Source organism: Harpia harpyja, chromosome 11 (assembly GCF_026419915.1).
Source record: "Harpia harpyja isolate bHarHar1 chromosome 11, bHarHar1 primary haplotype, whole genome shotgun sequence".
NCBI classification, from domain to species: Eukaryota; Metazoa; Chordata; class Aves; order Accipitriformes; family Accipitridae; genus Harpia; species Harpia harpyja.
The window spans coordinates 40946863-40970461 of NC_068950.1; the positions used below are offsets into that span (position 1 = coordinate 40946863).

Consider the following 23599-nt stretch of genomic DNA (forward strand, 5'->3'; position numbering starts at 1 on the left):
AGAAAGGTCCCACTGAAGTAGAAGGTGGCATCATTAATATGTTTTACTGGATCGAGGCGTTGCTCTCAATTCTGTGCGTATTACTGGAAAGTTTGGGGGTTTTTTACTTTCAAAATTGTCATGTTTAAATGTACATTTTTCATTTTTAAATCTTACTTGAAGAGGAAAATGTGAGCAAAATTAATTACAGCTTCTCATGCCACAAAGGTACTCCAGCTTTGGTAGCATTGCATAGCGTGGTCTGTCCCAGGAACACCCCAAAAGAGGCCAAAAATGGGGAGGCAGCAATTAAAAACAGTGAATTAAGTATTTGCAAGATAAGAAACACTTAGAGTGTTTAAGATTAGGTATTCCCCAAATCGAGGCACTTTTTTTTCTCCTTTCCCAGATATTTACGCTGTCAAAAATATTGGCCATGACAGACACCAACACTGCACTGTAAGAATGGCAGAATTATCAGAGAAGAGCAAAAGCTACGAAACAAACTTACTGAAATGACGCCTTTTTTTAATGTTTTTATTCATAACAGTATTACATGGTGTGTTACAGAAATTAATGGAAAATTTCTAAAAATTTGTTGGTTTTTTTTGTTGTTGCTGAATGCATTATACATAGAGTTAAAAATAATGTGTCCGTATATGTTAACAAATGGTCGTTATCTGAGGTAAAGTTAAAGTAGGTTTAGAAATGTACTGCATCAGTCATTTTATCTTTCTCATCTTTATTAAAAAAATATGTGTCAGAATGCAGAAATAAAAATGAATGAAAACCACGAAGTAAACATTTTTGCAAAGAAGGTGCCCAGTACGTTATTAGATGAAAGGTTTCATCAGACACTTGGATGACTACGATCTATCAAAATATCTTTTCATGACAGGTAAAGATCAAGAACCTATGGGGGATGATAACAGGATGGCTGGTGGGATTCCCTGGTTTTTAAATTTAAAGTGACGAATTTAGTGCTAGTGAAGGATGAGGGATTAAACAATTGCACAAGCTGGATATTTTAGTTATCTACAATACTGGTACAGTGCAGAGGCCTTCCAGTCCTCTCAACTCAGCATCTCAACCATGACAAGGACAATCTAATCGTATGACAAGACAATTCAGAATTTGTTTTTATTTATGAGCGTTGGTAAAGGTAAGACAAAGGTCCACGGTGATGGTCCAGCTGTCTCTCATGAGACACTAAAATCCCAGCCTCATTCCCTCGGCACCTATTCGTAAATGATCTGCTTCCTACAAATACGATGTCAACGGATCCTCTGAGACATAAATCTCTTCTTTTTCTTTCAACGTTTTACCCCGTGACTGGAAATGCACTGACGATACTAAACCTCAAATGTCTATGATGAACCAAAATTGTCTTCGCGGTTCCATATGTAGGACAAAACCCAAAAGAGCCACTGAGGAAGAAAGTAGCACCACTGTGCAAATTAGGAAAATACTCTTAAAGAAATGTCCTTCAGAAACGCTTTTACCTCTGCTTTTAATCCTGAAACACTCAATCCGCCAAGTTTTAATTTATCTTCTCCGGTTAGAAAACTTGATCTTTCTTCTGATGGGAAAATAAGACTTACTACAGAGCTGTTTGCACATGACTAAGGAATAAGCGTCAAATGACCGTGAATGGGGATAAAAGTTCTCTTCTCTGCAGGTTCATTAGGTCTATTCACAGCTAATTTTTCATTCACATACATTCTGTAATGCACATTTCTCTAATTTCTCTAATTCAAAATAAAAGACTGGAATCATGTTGTGAGATTTGGTTGTACATATCAACAATCGCCACCCCAGTTATTCTCTCTTCTAAACCATTTTTAGCTTATAACAGAGATGAAAGAAAGTAAAATATTTAGAACTCCAGGCCTATTTTAATCATGACAAAAATGTAAATCCTAATGTGTCAATTTAAAAACAAAATCCGCACAATAACCCTAAAAACTGATTAATCATTTGATTTCTTTAACCTTTTTTCCTTTTTCTATTTTTTTCTTTTTTTCCTTTTTTTTTTCTTTTTTTCTTCTTTTTTTTTTTCTTTTTAGTGTTAAACCACTAAATTCAATATACTGTAACTGCATAGGAACATCAGGAAAACACATTTGACCTGTATAACAATTCTCTGTAGGGCAAAAATATATAGATTCTTTATGAAAATCATGTGCTAAACATATGAACCCAAACACTGCACTTTTGCTTCATAAATGTAAAAAAAGGAAGTTTTAATTTTTTTTTGTTCTGTGTGTAAACAGTTTGATGACTTCTATGCAGAGGTTCAAAGGAATGTCAATGAAATGTGATTTCTTGTAAGTGGAGTATGTCCGTGTGATAACGCTAGATCATAAAATCATGTGTTCCCATTAATTTCATTAGTCGCTGACAAGCTGACTTGCTTTTGGCAAATGCACTTGAGCTTCAGCCCATTATCGTAAGCATGTGAAAAAACATATGTGATGTGAGAACCACAAATAGGGTTTGCCACACCTCCCAAGCACTGCAACTTGCTACCTTCTCTACTGTGTAATGGCATTAGTAAAAGAATTTTCATAACATTTATATTTACAAAAAAACTGGCAATTTTCATTCGAACTCCTTAAAGCCATTTCCCCTTAAACATTTAAAGAGTTTAACAGTAAGATTTTTTCAAGTTATAAAATAAAAATCCCATTTGATTTTTCTGATGTACAAAAAGTGATAAAGATGAACAATTTGATCACAGAATCAGTTTGTTACTCCAAAATCCATGCCATCCTTGTCCCATTTGTAAAGTCCGCTTCATCCAAATTCCTAAACCAGAATCATACCAGTATTATTTGGCAAATGATTTTTTTTTTCATCAAAAATGGCACACAGAGAAGAAAACACTTGTCTGCATAGCATTACAGCAGCAAGATATTGAAGAAATAAAAATATTCCTTTTCTGCACTTTGTTTAGAGTTTCCTAGGAAATACTGACTCATCTTTCCTCAGTGGGACTCGATGTCCTTTCTCTACCCACAACATGAGTATTCAAACAGAAAGCAGCATTTCTTCCTCATGATGCACTAGAACTTAAAGGTCCATTTGGCAACATTTTCAGTCAGGGTGGATAAACAACCGAGTTTTACTCTGTGGTTTCAAGTTAGGAATCATTTCCGCAGGAGGCGTTTTGCTGTTAGATCTGTCACTCATACAAAACTACAGAATAAGAAATAAAAAAAAAAAAAAAAAAGACACTGCCAGGATTTTTTGTTGTTGTTCAAATATGTCTACGCAGGAAAAAAAACCAAAAAAAGTCAGGATCACCCTGATGTAAATGATGATGAAAAACATGTCACCATGACATAAAAAGTGCCGACTTGTGCCCAAAAGGCTGTTGAATGATAATGCCACTGCTACATACAGACTCTGCTTTTTGCTCAAAAGAAAAAGAATGTCTAATACTCAATAAATTTCAGATGCTCATTATTTATATGTGGCAGACAGAAGATAACAAATGTTTAAAAGAAGACTGAGAAGTAAGATTTCCTAGTCTGGATACCCATGACTTGTGAGGACAGGGCTGGGCTCGTGGTATGATAAGCAGGGAGAGTTTTTATTTTGTGCTGCCATAGGAATCTGCCATGAGTTGCCAAAAAAAAAGTCAGGAACACTTGTAGAGCCAGTCCAGGAGGGCAATCATCTCTCCTTGTCAAAATCAATTGGAAAAAAGCATGAGAGCCAAAGGCCTGCCAGGTTGTAGGGTTTCATTTGAGTCTTGGAGCACCACAAGCCTGTAACAATGCTATTTCTTAGGTCTGTTGATCTGGGCGTAGAGAGGTTCTGCTTCCTGGGGATAACAAAAATAAAATAAGCAGAGGTGTCTCCCGACAGTTTTTAGAACATTTTTAGAACATCTGGTTGAGAACAGCAATACCTCGTGAGTCAAAACCCAAAGGAAGTGTTTGTTTTCTCTGCTGCCTTGAGTGATCACGGCACCCCGGTTGAATTGTGAAGAAAATGCGACATTATTTCAGAAAATGAATGCTTACTTATCAATTTCCTCTTCCACTATTGGCCGTGCACCGATCCTCAGGAGGTATTGCTGGGCATAGACATATGAAGAAATGAAATGATATTTATACGACTGGATGTTTTGAAGTTTGCAGGCCAGAAATGCAGCTGGCGTAAAACACTGTTACTCGTACCAGGCTGAGACCCCCCCGCCCCCCTCCTCAGCACAACAGCAGAAGATAGCTGTGGGTTTTACACAACTCACGGAGAAAAACACTTGCAAACAGAAAGCGCCGCTGAAAGCCGAGCTAATGAAGCTGTGATGGGATTTAAAATAACAATATGAGTCGCCTATGAAGAATGAGGAAAGCTAGCTCTGCGCAGTTTGATTAGGAGTCTGTATAACCATTAGTACAACCATTAAAGCTGGGAGGAAAGCATGTCAATTTGCTAACAGATACTTTCTTGGGAATTTCCTGGATGTGGGGGGAAAAAAAGCTGCCATGTTCTTCAGTGTTACTTCATAGCTGACACCCTGCGCTTTCTTAATACTATGTTCATCTTGGCTGCAGTGGGAAGCAAACCATCCATGGACCCTGGAATCCATTCTACTTCATTTCCAGAAACTAATTTATTAAACTAAGAATGACATCTAAAAAAAGAACAAGACAGGCAGAAAGGCTAATTAATGCCATACTGCATTAACTCTCCACAGCTTGATAAATATTCAAATACCATGCCACGACATTGAATTTAACCAAGTTAGAATCGACCCATGTTACAGCAGCATCAGCAGAAGCTGACTTTGAGCAAAAAAACCTCTGAAGGCTGGCAAATCACTGGGCACTGAGGAGCACAGAAATGTCTGGCAGGGGGTGGCATAGGATTTTAATCACTGCTTATAAAAATGATGCTGCTGATGAGAAAAACAGCCCAAAAGGTGGATCCGTAGGGCTGTATTTACTCCATGCCCAGGGTGCCTGGCCAGCGCTCCAGGCTGTGCCTCGTCCCAGTGTCCTGTCCCAGCTGACTGTGCATCCCGTGTTGAATGAGGAGCAACACAACAAATCCAAAATGTGACCTGTTTCCTCCATGCCAAGAAAAGTTGTCTCTTATTCCTTGAAATGACTACATTTCTGGAGCTTGCAGAGACTCTGCTTCCCCATCTCCTGCCTACATGAAGCCCTGAGTACACTACGAGCATTACGAGAGGATGAGAGAAATCCTTTGGAATGATTAAATAAAGGCTGCTGAAATTATCTCCAGCAAGAAGCAAATATATTTTGTGACCTTGAAAAACCAAAGGTAATCAGAAGAGATGACTGAGAGTAAATAATTGCATTTCACATTCTGCGTGTTAAGTCTACCTATGCCAATTTTCATGTACCACAGACATGAAGCTGGCAGAATGATCTATCACAGCTAGTTCAGAGAAAATCTGTACTAATTAATGTGGGAACCTGACACACACCAGGCCATTCTTCAGGCATTTGCTGAACCTGAGGTGATTGCAAAGGGAAGCGAAAAGGAAGGAGGAGAAGAAAAGGGGAGGGAGGGAGAACACCCCTTTCGAACAAAAGATGTCAGTTTTTCAAATGCCTTTGGGGAAAAAAAGAGCTTTTCAAAATGTCAAGCGTGCTTGTTAGAGCTGTCCTCAAATATCTTTAAGATATGCAGATGCATTTAAGTAACAGGTGTCCTAAGGTGTCACTGAACTTGACACCCTTGGAAGAGGAGGAGGAGTTCATCAACAGTCATTGGGACTTCCAACAACACGAGGCAGCCTTTAGAATTAGAAATTTCTTGTATTTGTACCCAACATTTATCTGAACATACACGTCATGTGGCAAAGGTCTACATTTCTCACTGATTTGAGTAATTTCTCTTCCAGTAGACCAGAGCATTTTGAATGAAAATTGTGCTCTTATGTCTTCCTTTTAGTTGATTTCCCCCTTCAGATGCCTAAACAAGAAATTAACTGCAGTAATTGTGTGCAATCTTCTCAGCCAAAGTTTTTGTCAATGACTTGAGATTTGTTTTCTAATATTATTTTGAGATAATTCAAGCAGTGCATCTTGCCTGTAGCCCAACATTGCAAATGGTATCTGTAAAGTATTGATAATGATACTCAAGAGAGCAAAAGAGAGCAGGAAGGGACAGAAAAAGGCAAAAGGAGAGTCAAGTGCTGTTGACTTCATGGGTAGCTTCTCTCACAGTGCCAGGCAGGGGGGCTTTCACAAGCATTATTTGGAGGGTCTTGGAAGCAGAAATAACCCCCTTTTTTTACATACTCCAAGCAAAAGTCACAGGGAATGTCATTAAAAGGCAGGTGAGCCTAACTCTTCTCACAGTATCGGAATCATCTCACCGACGTGTTCTGCTTTTTACTTCTACCACTGCATTAGTAACAGATCCGGAGGGAAGGAAATGAAAGAATGGGTCTTTGTCAGAAAAAAAAGAGAGGAACAAATAAAATAGCATACAAAGCTTCCAATTCACATAAATGCCTTGAATCTTAAAGTGTTTTCCTTTCTATAGGATTCACCCAGAAGCACTTGTGATGTGCTTTCATCAACCCACAGGGAGAAACCAAGAAGACAACTGGCAGCACCTTTTTGTACTGCTAAATCCTACTCGAAGGCTTCTATCAGCTTTGGGGATATGCAATTTCTGGCAGATGTTTGAAAAGTAAATGTTTTCCTTTATGTTTGGAAGCTGCTATCAAAGTAGGGTTTGGCTATATTCTCACATACTAATGGGGCTCTTTATGTTGAAGAGTAGCCTCCAAATAACGAGATATTGCAGGAAAAGGATATGAATTCACAGGTCAGGTAAGGGACCAGAAATGTCTAAATACACATACTTTAAGTTAGACATCTAAATATTCAGGAAGCTGCAAGTATGGTGTGTAAATGTTGAGTTATGCAGTCTCTCGGAATTAATTGCAAAAACTGCCAAAGAGAAAATGTTCCCTATGTATGCTACATTTACATATTCCAGAGATACTTCATGCTTAAAATCAGTTTCTTCTTCTCATTTTAAGGAACATTTTCACAATAAACAAGACTGTAGCAAACAGTGAGTATTTCTGGTATAGTACACTACTGCATGAGGTAACAAGGTTGCTAATAGTTTTGAATAACATTATGTAAATACTAGAAGTAAATTTGCATCCAATTTAAAGATATTAACATCTGCTCCCCAGCAGAACTAATCATCGGAGAACATCTCTTGAAAGACTCAGCATCTGCTTGAGCTTGCGTAGGTGCGCTCACTCACAAAACATAACACGGGGCTTGGTTAGGAAGAAACTATTTTTACACTAGCAGTCCTTTTATCATGGCGAGGCACCCTGCTATGTGCAAAGCTTCAGGCAAGATGTACTGAATTGCAGAGGTGAGGCCCGCATAGATTTCTTTGCCCTTTACAATAGATTCTCAGCACCAGTTTTACTCCTGGCTGACTGATCAGAAAGGGCAGGCTCAAATGATCGAGTTTCATGAAATAAGTGTGCTGGAGCACCAGCCAAAATGAGAATCTTGTGCTGGGGATGCAAGTGAAGGGAATGGGAGTGCAATGTGTCTTCTCTATTTATTGCATGCTGACTCAATAAAAGTAAACTTTGCAAGTGGGATTCAAATTAAATGTCTTTGGTGATAAGACAGGTAATTCCAATGGGCCCATTAACAGCCAGTGGCTTATCTTTGGTTATTTTTATTATAGTTAACCTCCATTAGCAGCATCAATATTCTTCCAGTTCGGGAGTATGACTGGAGACCGCCTCTATTTTTAGTATAAACCTACCTAGGAATATTTCCTAGTCTCAAATATCCAGTTTAATTATTAACATTTTAAAAGTCTTTGTCATTTCAGTATCCAGATGGATGCTATATGTCCATAAAATGAAAAAGCAATGAGAACTACACAGAAAGATGAACCCTGCTCCATCTTGGTCCCGGTATAATAATGAACTGCAGCCAAGAAACACACCTATTACTTCTGGGCCCCTTTCCTAACAAAACAGTAGCCATGCAATTATACTTTCCATCTACGTATCTGTCAATTCTTCTTCATAACTTTTGAACCCGATGGCCGATTTGAAGCAAATTGTTCAGAAGTCTCAAAAATACTAAATTATCACAAGTGCCTTTTTAAAATCAACTGTTGTGCAGAAGAGAGGGAACTTTTAAATGACCTCATTACAGAGAAAGCTAGGAGAGCTCGTCCCCTAATTGAATTGCTGGATTGCCAATCAGCAAGTACATGGCTCTAGACAAGCTACACAGCGTGTTGTCTCTTGTTAGAGGAAGAAGTTGGAGAAATGGAAGAGTACCTGGCTACTTCAAGTGGGCTTGGAGACATTGGAAGAGGCGATAAACCCATCTATGAGCTGGTCGCATTAAAATGGATAGCTTGAAGGGGATTGTAGCAGCAGAGATGAAGGCAAATCTGTAGGATGCCTCTGTTCACAGAACAGCCTGAATTTCTCTGGTCTTTTCCCTTCAGATTACCTCAGAAATATGATGATGAACAAACAAGCGTGACGCCTGAAATGACAATTTTAGGATTTCTCTGGAATGAAGCAGTACTTCCCAAACTGTGATCCCTTTCCAAACACACAACACTACTTCTTCTCTCTCAGGTTCACAGCCCTGCTCAGTGCTGTGTCTTTAGTTTGAGAATGATAGCTTTAGAGCCTACAGTAAGAACAGGTCACCTATAATCATTATGAATTTCTCTTTGGACTCTATTCAGCTCCTATTGAGCCAGATGAATGATAGTAACAGATCCTGCAAATACCACATTTGGTATTTTGAGCCCATTCGGCATCCTAGTGCAATAGAAAGGGAGCAGAAGGAAGAGAGGGATGCAGAAGCAGCTTAATATGCCCTCCTGAGGCTCACTGAGCTCCCAGATAAGCCAATGCTTTGTCCATAAGTTGCTATTTTCTTTCAACTTCCTAATAACAGCCCAAATAGTTATAGTAGTCCATCCTGGAGCTGACTAAGATTATTAGGAACATTTATCACTAAGAATGGCACTTGCTCAAAGATGGATGATGGCAGCGGGCCACCAAAGTACCACCAAAAGCTGATAGACAAATATTCTAATGAACTGTTGCTCTCCTGACAGTGCTGATAGCATCATGAAGAGTGTGACATATTTTGAGGGCTTATAATTGTCTGCACACATTTCACAGAACAACTAAACAACTTTTTCAGGAAGATATGCTCTAGCCACAAATGTTTTGAAGGTTTCCTGAGAATCTCTCATGAATGACTGCCAGTGCAAGTCTTGAACTGGGCAGCATATCAATAGAGCTGCATTTGTTCCAGCACTTAAAATGACTTTTATTGCAATAATTGTGGTATCAAATATTCCCTTATTCTCTTTCAGAATTTTTTTGCTAATTTGCCTTCAAGAACCAATTTGTGTGGTCCATATGGAGTTAGACCACATCTGTGATATGCAATCCCAATATTCAGGCCAAATTTATTCTTTCTACAATCAGGATGCTTTGTTAGGAGATGCTGGCCAACATAACCACAGGTATCCCAAGAAGCCTGGCATCTGAGGGACAAAGTTTGCTCCACTCCTTGCCTTTTCTCATCACACTTGAAGGCTCCCCTTTCTATAGCCTTTGCTAAGCTTTCAGTTGTATAGCTTCAGGGCTTCCCAGTGTCACGGCATGCTAGACCCATTGCTGAGGCTGAGTTAGCGGCTGAGGCTGAAATACCCCCAAGAACAGAAATATCCACACCAGCAAGGTCTGTACCTAGCACCCCGTAATTCAGGCTGATTGGGTGCACTGATACAAAGAGGATGACCAGGTGAAAAGTCGTCTGTTCAAACTTCTTGCTTTAATCCAAAATGTCAATAATAAGAAATGTTTAACACATTCAGTAGAATCATAGCTAAATACAGTTCTTTCCCTCTCTCTCACCATAGTTATCCCACACACAATCTAAAGACAGCAGTAGGGATTATATGTAAGTCAGCTGAAGATGGCAGTTGTCTTATTCAGTGTTCTCCTCACCCCTTTGGGAAAATCACTATTCATCCTCAACGCCACTCATGAACAAAAGGAAAATACCTGAATACGAATCTTGCTATGAACAGCTCTGCAAAGAGTTGATTTTAGTTCATCTGTGAAAGTTAGGCCCGTCTGCTTCTTATCTCCAACCGTAATGGGACAAAAATGTAACGTATCCATAAAATGTCACATTTACCTACTAAGAACCCATAGCTATTTGTAGAAGAGTAACTTGTAAGAACAGCTACCGGTAGGATGAGGATTTTGAGAGCTTAAGTTGAAGATCACAAGAGGAAGGGAGGAAAAACAGAGAAATGAAGATAGTAACTGAAAGATGCTGAATTATTTCTAAATGAGAATACGCAGTATCAGAAGGAATCAAGAAACCAAATTGCTAAGGTACCTTGAAACATCAGGGTACAAAATACAAGGCAGGCGAGTATTCTGAATACATCAAGATAAGTAAAGATATTGTACGGACATAGCTGATTTCATAGACATACTGGGAACAGATATATTTGAAATTTCGGAACACAATACTGTGTCATGCTCCTGAGAGGTCCATTCATCTGAGTTGTATACTGTGCTGTTCTTGGTGTGAAGAACCATGTTCTAAAGAGCGAAGTAATCTCCCATCTAACACACAAAAGTGGCTTTTATGCAGACTATGATTCTTTTGTACTACATGTTTCTCCACATTAAGTTTCTCTCCAAATGCGGAGCTCAATACACAACACAGTAGTAAGTCCTGAATTGATAATTTTCCATGGAGATTAGACTTTCCGTTGCTCTGATGATACCAGGCTTCAGAATTAGATGGGCTGGTTTTAGCAAGTGGATTTCCTATGGACTGCTGCTGAATGGCACTGCACAGAGGCACAATGATATCAGTGTAACTTGACTGGATAGAGGCTTTCTTTTTGTTCAGCTTCCTGTTCCTGCCTACAGCTTTTAGGAATTACTATAATACGATAATCAGTAACATTATTTAACATTTCCCAGAACCTATTTCTGAGAACTATACATATTTTATGCAAGACTCTACAAGGATTAACAAAAAATATAGAAAAAACATATGGAATCACTGGTAATATACTGTTCTTGTAGCTCCCAGAGACCCTTGACAGGTAAAAGAATGTATTTTACTAAGCATTATATAAAAGCAGAACAAAAGGAGTCCCTCACTTGACTGCCTTACACGGTAATATGCATTAACAGACTTAAACTACTGTTTCAAGTTATCTCCAGAAATCCTGGTAGGTAAATGTGTGTGATGTTAGTTTACAAATGATGCTAAGTATCTTTGTGACAGTCAGAAAATTAGAAAGAGATTTTATCATTATTCTCCCCGTGATGAATTTCAGAATTACCCTGACTAGGATAAACGACAATAAACAAATGTATATGGGTTTGCAGAGTGTGGGACTCAGATAAAGGTCAAATTCTCTTTCTTGATCTAGGAAAGAACTCTTGAAATGGTCTGAAGCTGGGACAGCCAGCTATGTCAGTGCTGGCCGAGGTCAGGCAAAGGCAAAGCCAAATTACTATGTGGCACCATCAATCTGCAGAAGCAGTTCTTGCTGGAGTACAATAACTAATGGATGCTCCTGCTAGAGCAGCTCATCCCAGCTTGACTCTATCCTTACACTGTCATTTTTAGACTCAATGAGACACAAAACTTAATGATACTTTTGCTTTAGCCCCCAAGAGCTGAGCATTACATTGGTGAAGCTAAAGAAGGGGGAGATGCCTTCTCACAGCACCACATATTATTAAGAGATAATCTTATTACTCCCAAGTGGATCAAAGCTAAGTTACTGTAAGAGTTTTTTAACCATATTTAATGTACAAAGTAAACTGACTCCTAATGAAACTATTAATTTTGAGTTGAAACCAAATTACTTCGGCTCAGGGTGGATAAGTCACTGGTAAACACAGTGCAATTTCTGTACAAAAATAAAAAGGGTTCTACCATTGTTATGGATTTGCTCCAGGAGCTCTGTGCTGAAGCACAGAAGCAGTATCAGATCACGTGTTTGGGTAATACAAAACATGAATGGCAGACAGGGAGAAGAGAAAGAAACATATCCTTCAAATAGTAACACTAGAGAGTGTTTGGATGGAATAACAATGCTCAGCACTCATAAAGCTTTGTAGCTTTACTGTCTTTTTGGTAAAACATATATACTGTATTGAAACAAATCACAGAACATTCACTGGCAGCCACATTTTCTAACGTGTTCTGTAACACAAAAGAAGAAAAGATCATCTTTCCCGTCTGTCTGGACTTAAATGACTTGCATTTGATGAATAATTTTTAAAACATCAGTATACCAATGGTAATATGAATAATCATAATTTTCAGATGTTTTTAATTGCAGTTGGAGATAAAAATACACAAACCCATTTCAATGTTTTTTATATGCAAATAATAAATGTGCTGCTTCTACTGATTATCACATTGATTTAGGGTAGAGGTGTTCGTGTATCATTACATAATTTTATTTAATGTTTGTTATGTCTATGGGTAAGATGTCTTATTCCATTTAATATGTTACATCTGACTAAAGGTCATGGTGGATTTGGTAAAAAAAAATGTTCTGCCTAATACATTGTTAGTAATGGCCCTATTTCCCCTTAGAATTTGAACACAAAGTAAAAAAAGTCTACATTTCTTTAAAGCATGCAGGCAGCCAAAACACACATATTTGCATAAGCTGCAACACTTAGTGAATGGCAAAAGCCATGCAAACCACTGAGCATGAGGAATACACTGTGGATAATGGAGAGGAAAAAACCAGAAGAGATGGAAAGGAAAAATAAACCATGCATCCATGAAAGCAATGGTAGGCACTGGTGGAAGAATAAGTGAGCACCTCAAGGAGTAGAGAAAAAAAGGACAGATACCTACCCCAACCTGCGCTATCTAGCTACCGACCTGTGGACTTATAGTATCACCAGTTGGCTCACCAAATGGATCACTGTTGGATGAGGCCTGAGACCCATCAGGCTAGAATACAAGAACATAACACCTTTTTTTCTCAACAATAGAAAGTGAAAAGTCAACATGAGGTTATTTTCATGCTGTGGGCATAACAAGTACATCCTATCTCATGAAAACCAGAAAGTGAGACCTCACCGCTGATAGTTCTCAAAAGCCATAATGGTTTCCTATAGCTGATGCAGGCAGGAAAGGACCTCACCAGTACCTGCTGGAGCCCATGCAGGAGCTGCCACAGACTTCAGAATGTTCTGGCTCAGACAAACCAGAACTGCAAAAGGGCCTGAAAGCCAATGAAACTATGTGAATCAGAGAGAGTCCAAGCTTGCGTTATTTTGTACCGTTGGGTCCTTTTTTTGTACAGACACCCTCTTGCCTTTGGCTCACTTGGGCTCTTATCTGCCTAAGGTACCCTGTGATTTAAAGTCATTGCTTGGGTAACATTTCTTGCTTTGGTCCACTGAGTCTAAGGCAAAGAAATCACATACTGAGGGCCAGAACATTGAGGAATGTAACTAGGCAAGCCACCAGGATGCAACAATGTGCAAGACAACATCAACCATCATCTTTTAACACACAAACTCTCACATCTCTTTCTGCAGCCTCAGCATGTATGTTGTTTTACCTCAGACTTCGTTACCATCAATAAGTGAACGCTGGTACGCTAAAAAGGACACTGGATACAACTAACATATATAACCTTACATATGAACTCTGAGTTTGGTTCCTTGTATGCAATATTAGTGCATATCAACAGAAATGTCATGCTACTAGCTATCAAAACCAAAGCAGGAAGTGAATTCTGCCTACAGCTCCCCCTTAAATACCACCTAGCCCTATTAGAATAGTTATTTCTGACACTACTAAACAACATTTAAGTAACTTCTGCCTTTTCTAGCTAAGAAAAATTTAGAAACCTTGTTGCTACTCACAGCCTCTTGCTCCTCACTTTTGCTTGGGCTTTCAAACCCCTCTTCAAAGAGGTCATCTGCAGCAGGATCACTGGTATGAGATGCTGATGATTTTGATGGAGAACTCTGTCTGGGTGCAGGGGTTGGAGCTAAACAAAGATTAAGGTAACAGTAACAGAATATCTGTCTGTTAATTTGTTCACAAAGACACAGCAGCACAAAATTTGCTCATGCTTTACAGCCCTCAACTTCTATTGCCCCTGAAAATTATTTCCTGATGTGGAGCTGTAAGAGGTAAATTTGAACACAGTAGTCATCAATTCCATATATTTGATTTCACTCAGCAGTTTCCAAATTAAGTTTGGCTGCATCTGGCATATGTCTTTAGGAACCAGGGAGACGCCACTACATTAGATTAAGAATGCATGAGTCGCCTGCCCTATGGCGGGTAAGCGAAGCAGAAGGTCTCCGGCTGGCCCCTGGTAAATCTGTCTCATGAATTCCTCTTTTCAGCAATCTGCAAATTCCCCCATCTCCATGCTACGAACACGATAAGCTTATTTTACAGTTCTTCAGTGAATTTCCCCACATGTCCAATACATCAGGCTATTAAAATAAATACCCCTCCCTTAATTTCTGCAAAGTATGGCTTGAATGGGACATAAGTGAAACCACTTGTAAGGGTGAATGTTGTGGGCATTTTCCAACCAGCTTGCCTGTCCCTAGCACAGAACATATATTATTGTCTTCTTAGAAATTAAATTTCAGACTGCAGCTATCGGGGCTGTTGATTTCAATGGTCTCTGAAATTCCTCTCTGATAGTTTTCTTTATGGCTGGAACACATTTAATAAGCTAGACCATGCATGAAGGTTCTCAGTCCGTATCTGTGTTGCAATTTACTGTATGAAAAAAAAGAAGGAAATGCTTTGAGGAGCAGTCACGTCTGAGGAAAGGTATGGATGAAAGCATATGAATACTCACGTGAATTTGTAGATGGTGTCGTGGAAGTCACAGGAGTCAAATTTAACTGAGAGATGTCAAAGTCATCACAATCATCTGCTTCCTGTGCCATCCCAACTTTGTTAAAGTAACTTGAGAAGGCCTCTGAGGTACAACTGAGGGAAGGCTGATCTGGTTTTCTTGATGGCACTGGTGGAGGCTGAGCCATCTGGAAATCTTTAAACATTTCTTTTCCCATTTTCTGTCTGGGCCTGTCTGTCTGTGGACTCGATCTGTTGGAATCACTTGTGGGTGGAACAGTAGCTATAGGAGCAATGGTACCTTGAAACATGGCTGCTTGTAAAGGCAAAACAGTTTGTGTTGGCATGAAGGCAGTTGGTTGGAACTGACCAGCTACAGATGGCCATGGTTGCTGAGTAGGAGGAAAAATACCGGGTTGGCCCCACGCTATCGGCTGTCCTCCCTGCATCACCTGAGCAACTGGAGGCTGAGCACCCATGGCCAACTGCTGTTGAACAAGTGGTTGCTGTCCCCAGAAGGAGGGCAGAACAGCTCCCATGGCAACATAACCTTCAAAGAATAAAGAGAGCAGAGGGAAAAAAAAAAGATGAAAGATTTTAACACTACTGTCAAGAGCATGCAGAAAAACCTACACAATAAATCAGAAACATGCAGGCTACATTAGGGATCCCAGAGCTTCAGCACACTTAAAAAGAAAACTGGAAGACATGGTTGAATTCACATCACTGAACAAATACTTGTACACAAGAACACGGGTTGGTAGACTGGTGATAATCCTTCCACTCATCTGAACAAAAAAGCTCTTCTCTTCTTCCTCAGTGAGTACCTCCATAGGTCTGTGAAGACCTGCGTGCATGGACCTGGTCGGCAGCTGGCCACCTGGCAGCCCCCTTCCCTGGTGCTCTGGCAAAGCACAGCCAGGATCAGTTTGGTTGAACCACTTACCAGAACCACAGCAGCTCCCAAAACACTTCCTAAACTCTCCCCCTTGCAGCACAACCCTGCTCCTCACCACTGAGTTCTGCAGGCTCTTCTTACCACCCTGACTACCCCATCCTCTGCCTTTCACCTCTGCCTGTCCTGCTCCTCTCGGAGCAAGGATCTCTGGGACTGAACATGATGCACTGGGTCAGGCTGGGATTGAGTTCATCTTTTCAGAGCAGCCCATACGTTGCTAAAAAATCAGCAGCCAGAACAAGCAGAGGGGAGGAAGAGGACGCCCAGGACTCCCGCCCCTCTGCATAGCTTTGCCGCAGTTCCTCATCCTTTTCACTTTTATTCTTTGCTGGGGAGAGTGACCCACCAACACCAGCCAACTCCTGCCAATGGCACAGCTACAAAACTGGTTCTAAGTTATAAAGAAGCACCTTTATATGTGTTAGATGACAGCTCAAGGGCCCTCTAATGACAGTGTGACCTTCTTGCAGGAGAAAGACTCTGTGCCATCTCTTCTGACAGTTACAGTTCAAACCGTTGGGACTCCAAAGAGCAAAGCAAGTGTCTCAAATTGTATCATAAAAAGACAGAGCCCAGATGAATTCAGATTAACCCCCCCCACCTTTGGTTACATACCTAATAACAACAAACTGCTTCAGGTATTATGCTAGCATAAAACCCGTGTAGTTGGGGAGGAAATTAAAGATTAAAACTAAAATTATAATCGCTTCCTCTCAGACCCGAAGCTTCCTTTCCAGCTACCAAGAGTTTGGAATTATATGATCAGGTGCTTTGTTATTTACAATGAAAAAAAAAATAATCTGAAACTAAAAGTACTGTAAAAAATGTTACAAATTAAACCATGTAGTACAATTATGTTCCACTGATAGAAGTATTATGGCTTACAGATATACTGTTTCACATTTAAATTAATGATTTACTGCTAATACATTACAATACACAACCTTTCTTAATACTGTCATAGCTTTAAAACTGTTGTTTCTAACCTGAGTATTTTTCTGAGTCCTCCTGCACCTTTTCCTTTTTGCTTTATTTCTAGGTTGCAAAATCGTGAAAGGAAAAGCCCCAATAAAATAAAATAAAAAATAGACACTTTGAAAGACCAAATTAATGAGTGGTGAAAGGAACAGTAACTCAGATACATCTCTATTTCAATAGATGGCTATGATAGATTCTCCAGATGTCCTTTTATCTTGCCCCCACTGTAACCTCATCCAAGCAGCAAGGGTTTTCATCTGACATTATCCCCAAACACTTCACCATCAGTGTAACCTTTCTGAGATGTAGTGGCTAATTTGATGCTGCAACGCAGCCCATCAGAGAAGGAGTTAACCAGTTAGAAAGTCACTGTTGAATGATTCAAGGCACTCCTCCTCCTTTTTTTTCCTAAGTGGAGCTGAGAGTGCTGCTCTTGCAGTGCTCTGAGTATCCCAGGGAGGGATCAGCACTCAAAACCACATGACTTGTGTGTCTGTGCAGAATGCTACACAGCTTTTGAATTTTGAGCACTTTGAGAAACACAGAAAAGTCTAAAGGAAATACCAGGATTTGACTAAGTGGAATACCTTTGAAATGCAATCAAATTCTCTGTCTCATTCCGTCTTTATTAGAGACAGCACAGGATATTCACTGCTACCGCAAAAAAAGCAAAGCTAAACTAAATGCTTTTTTCTCTCTTGCTACTGTACCTAGAAGGTATGTTATCCAGATGGCTCAACTATGGTTGAACTCCCAGTGACTCTTTTGGCTTTTGTTTTAAAAAGTGTGGGTAAATTCAAAACAATGTACTCCCTTGCTTGCTAAAGACTTGTTTTGCCTTGCCCTGCGGCACTGTCCTCAAAATCCTTCCTCACTTGCACTCTACTAAATTAATGCCCTGAGTACTGAAATGCAAACCAGAGCTGAGAACTGATCACCAAATTTGAGTTGAGCCTGTATTCCCAGTAGTTTTCTTACCTGAGGGTACGGCAGCAGTGCTGAAAGGTACAGAACCAAACATGTCTGTACTAGCAGGGAGTGACTGGGATGAAGATGGGATAAAGGCATCACCTGGAGTAGCAGGAGTCTGCAAGAAGACAGGAATGAAATACAATGATGACATAACAGCTGCAGCTTCTGCAGCACATACTTTGCTGTCACATCATCCATAACTCTAAAAATACAGGTTTGGATGGAAGAAAGAGAAAGAAAAAAGAATAGAAAGATGTAGAAGGAAAGAAGCAACAGAAATAGGAGTATTAGAATTTGCTGGAGACAGGAGAAAAAGAAAGAAAATGAGAGACTTTGTACCAGAGGGAAAAAGAAAAATGAAATTTGCCTGGGATACATCACATGCAAAATATTGACATAATTTCTTCAGAACATACAGACTTGTGGTTCTAGGTGTTAGGTGACAACCAGTAGAGGCAAGTGACCCTACAGCTTAAGGTAAGGTTCAAAACCTTTATAGGAAAATGATTTGTGTTTTCATTTTATGATGCAGAAAAAAAAAAAAAATTTTCTTTGCCCTCAAAACACATTCAGCCCCCTCTCTCTTTACTGCTTTGTCTTCCTTCCTTTAACAGCAGTTCTGGGATATGTGCTTGGTGGAACCAAAGCGACATGATATATAAGGCTGTAACTGGATCTTCCTGCAGTGCAGTGGAGAGACAGAGTGCAGTGAAGCATGCACCTCTGATAAACACCAGGGAAGGAGATCTGCAGTTCAGGTTATATCTTATGTGACACTTAGCCCTATATCAGAAAAATAAAAATTGAAGATATTTTTGCACATCATCATGAAGCAGTGACTCCACATTCAATTTGCTTCACTCTTATTTTCTTGCAACATAAAAACTACTTTGAAATCCTCCCTACTGGAATGGCTGATGACCTGAATTGTAAATGTGCTCAATAAATGTGCTGAAAATAGCATGTAGAAAAATGCACGGTTCAGTTTCTCCGGGTACTTACTGGGGGAGAGGTTACATCAGGAGGAGTGGACATGTCCCCAAAAAGCTCTAGTTGGGTAACAGCCTGTAAAGAGAAAAAAAAACCAAAACATTTCCATTTATCTTTTGAGGAGAAGAAACTGTGAGTTAACTAGTTACAACCTGTAAAGTTAACTAGTAACAGCTAGCAATATAAATCCCCCAAAAGCCATGTAGGCTTCAAATGTCAAGTCCCATATGGCAGAACTACATGGGTTCAAGCTGTGGGATTTTGATATTGCTGATGGACCCAAATAGCCAGCAGCTGACCCTATAAAATGATTCTGTAGGTAATTCTCCACCATAAAAAAATGAATAAGTGTGAAAAAACTATCCAGAATGGGACTGGATGCATTGCTGCTCTGCTCTTAACATCGGTGAGCACCAAGCACGATTTATGGCCAGTCCTTTTCCCTGGCTCCTTTTCTAAACCCACATTTCAAGGTCTTAAAACACGGCAGCAGACTGTGGAAGTGACAGAAGGATACAGAAGGGAAGGGCTTTTAAAGTGCTGCCTGATTTCCCCTTGCCCATGGGACAGGTGTGACCTCGATAAGTGGACTTGAAGGAGGATGCACAACTGGGTTATTTTAAGGTTGTAGCTCTACATTTAACTCATGCTAGAAATGTTTTCTCAGGGCATCCTTCAGTTTGATCTCAAAATAGGTCACCCATACAGGTCTCACTCAACTGGACCAGAAGAGAAAAAGCACTTTCATAATAAGGAGCACCTTGAGTGGCTGCATAATCAAAGCTCTTTCACATGTTCTGGAGTAAAATTACTCTCTTCCACCCATCTGCATCTGCAAATCAGTTCAGCTGGAGTCCAGGGATGGTAAAGCATGGATCCCTTATAGCTCTGCAGGAAACCTAAAACCCATCTACCATCCTTATCAGGGTGGCTATCCTAGAAAGCTTTGATGGGAACTCAAGAACTACTCCTTCTCTACTACCTTTCTTCTGCTTACTGGCTTCCTTGTTCCCTGTATCATACTCAATCATACCCTCACACGTGGGAAGCCACAATTCTCATTATGAATGAGATTTAATGCAAATCTTAATTCAGTTCATTGACTCTCCTCTCCAGCTTAGGCACACAAACTTTGCAGCTTCCTACAACATATGTAGGTTTGGAATTCAGTTGAGTCTTGACCTGCAAAGGCAGCCACTTAGCGCTTTGGACACTAACCACACTGGCTGGGGTCAATCTTTACAACCTACCAAAGGAGCAAGATCACCCTAGGATTTTTTCCCACCCTCAACCTTCTATTATAAATGATCCTTCAAGAAATAAGACTATCATTCAGAATATAATAATTTCAAAGGTTTATACATTTTTGCAATCCAATCTCTATTCCCATATACAAAAGCAACGCTACAATCACTTAGACCTGGAATTTGTCTAGCAGCTTGGATGATTCTCAGCTTTATGTCTAACGATGTACCTAGGGATGAATTATTTCACATTTCCTCGCATCACGTCATGTATTAAATAGACCACATTGCTTTAGTGCTATGACAATATATTTTCTTCTTATAGGCTTATATATCCCTCTAAGTATCTACATGCAAATGGAAGAAGGAAGAAAGGAAATCCATGTTTTCTTCAGGGTACACCGATTCTAGTGTATATTACTAAAATACTGCTAGAAGTAGCTTCTGCAAAAAAAAGCCTGTATGTCACTTCTGCAGTGTGTGCAAACACACTAGGCAAGCATTGTTAAAATGCCCAGAAAAGTTGGAATAATGACAACAGCAGCACTCACTTGGAAATCACTTCAAGCCTCCTGCAGGCACTACTGACTCAAGAGATGCCAGGTGACACTGAATCACTGAAAGAGCCACTTTCTTCTCATCTCTCCAAATTGCTTGTTCAGCACCACCCCTAAATCTGCCCTTTGCCTGCATCACTGGTGAGTTTTTCACTGTTGGTTCTTCTCTGGCTTGCTAAGAAATAGCTTGTGTCCTTTCAAGGAGGCCATGAGCAAAGGCTCCTCCACTGCTTCCATCCCAGGTGAGGAAGCAGGAGAGCAAGCCACAGGGGATGTGAAAGGGCAGGGCACACGTGGTTACACAGACTAAGAGGGAGCGTCTGTAAAGTTATACATTTCTTGTGGAAAAAATATTATACGTTTCATATCAATACTGAAAATTGATAGGGAGTATAATTTTGAACTCAGGATTATATGGTATGTGTTTGAAAGGTGGCAACTCAGATCTCTATGCCTCAATACCCCTGTAAAATGGGAATAATAATACTTTTCAGAGTGCTTCAAGGTGATGGATCTTTGGAAACTCTTCACAGATATAATTCTGTAAAAGCTCTTCAGAAGAAGTCTGCAGATGGATTTCTAAACAGGCAGCTGGAGAGAGTGATAGGGAAGCCGACTCCACTATTTATTGCAGCAAACCCTCATTCACAATATTCCCCAAGAAAAAGCAATATATTTACAGGGGAATTACTTCTTACAGAATAGCAACCTTATATGCAACAAGAACTACAGAACTACGTCAGAGAATGTAAATGGAAATTCAGTGGGAACACAACTTCCTCATTTACTTACTAGAGACAGCTTTAAACAGCAACACTTGGAGGTGGGATTTTAAAGTCCCAAATGGTTCAGATCCGGATTCTGGATCTAGCTTTTTCCTACAGGCCAATTCTCAGCCTGAATAAATGAATGCATCTTCTCTGACATAGACGTAGTTTTATCCACTTGCAGCATGTGAGATTCTGGACACCAAACAGTTATCTTTTATTTTTGTGATTTCACTGTCACTACAGAACTGATTTCACCCATTATGCTTTTTTAAATTATTCACATCTGATATTAGCTACGTTCCAGTGAAGTTAATCCCAGGCCGAACATTTTCAAATTGCACTATTCCTATAGATGATTTCATCTATATTTCCTTAAAACATTTTTAGTGTCACAACCTTACCTGAGTGACTGAAACAAGATTTTCATCAATGTCCAGCAATAAGTTTCCATTCTGCAGCTGTAAAGCATGATTTATGAAATGAAATGAATGATTTATGAAAATGACATGAATTTCTGAGCATGAAAATGATAACCTCCATAATTATTGACTTCAGTATTGAAATGAAAACCTTTTCCATCTTGCAGTGAGCACAGATACGAAATCATGCAGTCAAAACAGCGAGTCTGAATGCTGCTGGGATGTGGGGCAAACATACATTTTATTTGTGCTAAATCTCATCTTCTGGTGTATAAGGCAATTTTACCGCTTGCATCATAACTATTTATTTTCCCAGATATTTATTAATTCAGCAATAAGCATACCCAGTGAGCTCTGATCCTGCTTACATTAATGGAACTTTTCATTGGCTTGGTGAAAGGTCGGTCTTAACATCCTCAGGGGAAAAGAAAAATTGAGTTTTGGACAACAAAAGCTCTAAAAGCAAGTATTTGCAGAAAAACACAGCTTCCTCTTAACTAGGAGAACTATAACATCAATGTAAACATATTTAAGATTAGTATGATATTCCCATAGTAATTTTCAAAATTACTCACATAAGTCAATTCAAATTATACTTAAATCCATAGTTTGTGTGTGTGTAAATATATGTGGGAGTATACTGCCCACATACGCATACATATCTATATCCATCTACATATTTAACACAAATTATCACTGTAGTGTCCTCAGAATGCTAAATTTCAGATAACATTTATTGCAGCGTTGGAGACTTTATTTCTTAAGAAACAAACATAACAGCAAGTTATCAAAAATCAAATCTTAGATAACTGAGAATCTTCATACAAGTTACCAGCCAGTAATCCCATGCCATCTTAAAACAAAGAAGTTTAAAAATCTGAGAAACAGCCTAGAATGCTTTTTTCTCCCCTCGTCTCATCACAGACCTGAAGAAAAAAAAAAAAAAAAAAGACTGGCAAAAGGCAAAGCTAAAGGAAGAAAACGCCATCGTGCACAACCAGGAAAGGACTCAGTCCTGCACCTTCTTGGAGCTGACAGCACGTTCCCCCAGCCCCAGGTAAGGAAAGTGTGAAAAAAGCTGTGTCCGCTTATTCAAAGACCTTGAAAATATTCTTAAAATGAAACCAGAAGGGTTTACACCTTCAGGAGGGCCCAGTTTTGGCCAGTAGTTAATCACTTTTTGTTCTGACAGCCCCCGCGTTTAACCCCCCCCCATCCTCCAGCATCCAGGGATGCAGCTCGCGTCGCTCTGATCCTGCCCCCAGCCACACTGATCGCTCTGTGAAACCAGCTGAGAAATAACCGTGTCTCAGCACAGAGGAAACATGTGCGTGGCGTTCAACAGACCATTAGAAATTCCCACCTGTGCTACAGCGGGACCTTGCAGAAAACATTTACCCAACATGTCACGGCACATCCCCAAGTGCCCAATTATCATGTAGCACTTGAGCTGCATCTTCCATTAGCTCGTGTTCTGCATCACACGCTGGTGAGGAGACACTTCCTAAGGGTGAAATATCCCTGTCTGTTAGAGCATGGAACAGCCTGCAATGGCAACTGTGCCGAGGCTGCAACACGGCTACCAAGGGCAGAATTTGGCCCTTCGAGCCTTCCTCTGGTTCAGCCTTTTGATGCAAAGCACTTAACCTTCGCAATTAAAGTCAACAATCCTCTCCTTCTTTCCCCAGTGCATGACAGAGAATAACCAGAAGCCTGGCAAGATGCTCCAGTCCTTGATCTTTCTCTAGGATTGCTGTGTGTGGATTTCTCCACAGAGTGATGTAAAAGCTCGCTTTAATTATTAAAAAATG

At 39.9% G+C, this 23599-nt stretch overlaps 1 protein-coding gene across 20 annotated transcripts in view; it reads right to left on the bottom strand.

Moving 5' to 3' along the window:
- Nucleotides 1–500: 500 nt before the first annotated feature.
- Nucleotides 501–23599, bottom strand: part of DAB1 (DAB adaptor protein 1) — a 474713-nt gene continuing 451614 nt past the window's right edge. For 13 of the 20 annotated variants that reach the window (XM_052801584.1, XM_052801580.1, XM_052801596.1 and 10 more), the window contains 7 exons: nucleotides 21771–21827; nucleotides 18811–18873; nucleotides 17815–17923; nucleotides 14902–15450; nucleotides 13940–14067; nucleotides 12918–13016; nucleotides 501–3808 (listed from right to left, as the gene is read on the bottom strand). In XM_052801584.1, the coding sequence (XP_052657544.1) occupies nucleotides 12933–13016; nucleotides 13940–14067; nucleotides 14902–15450; nucleotides 17815–17923; nucleotides 18811–18873; nucleotides 21771–21827 (990 nt within the window). In that variant the 3' untranslated portion in view covers nucleotides 501–3808; nucleotides 12918–12932. The remainder of the gene's footprint in view (nucleotides 3809–12917; nucleotides 13017–13939; nucleotides 14068–14901; nucleotides 15451–17814; nucleotides 17924–18810; nucleotides 18874–21770; nucleotides 21828–23599) is intronic. The other 7 variants (XM_052801593.1, XM_052801592.1, XM_052801598.1 and 4 more) reach the window with 2 other exon arrangements.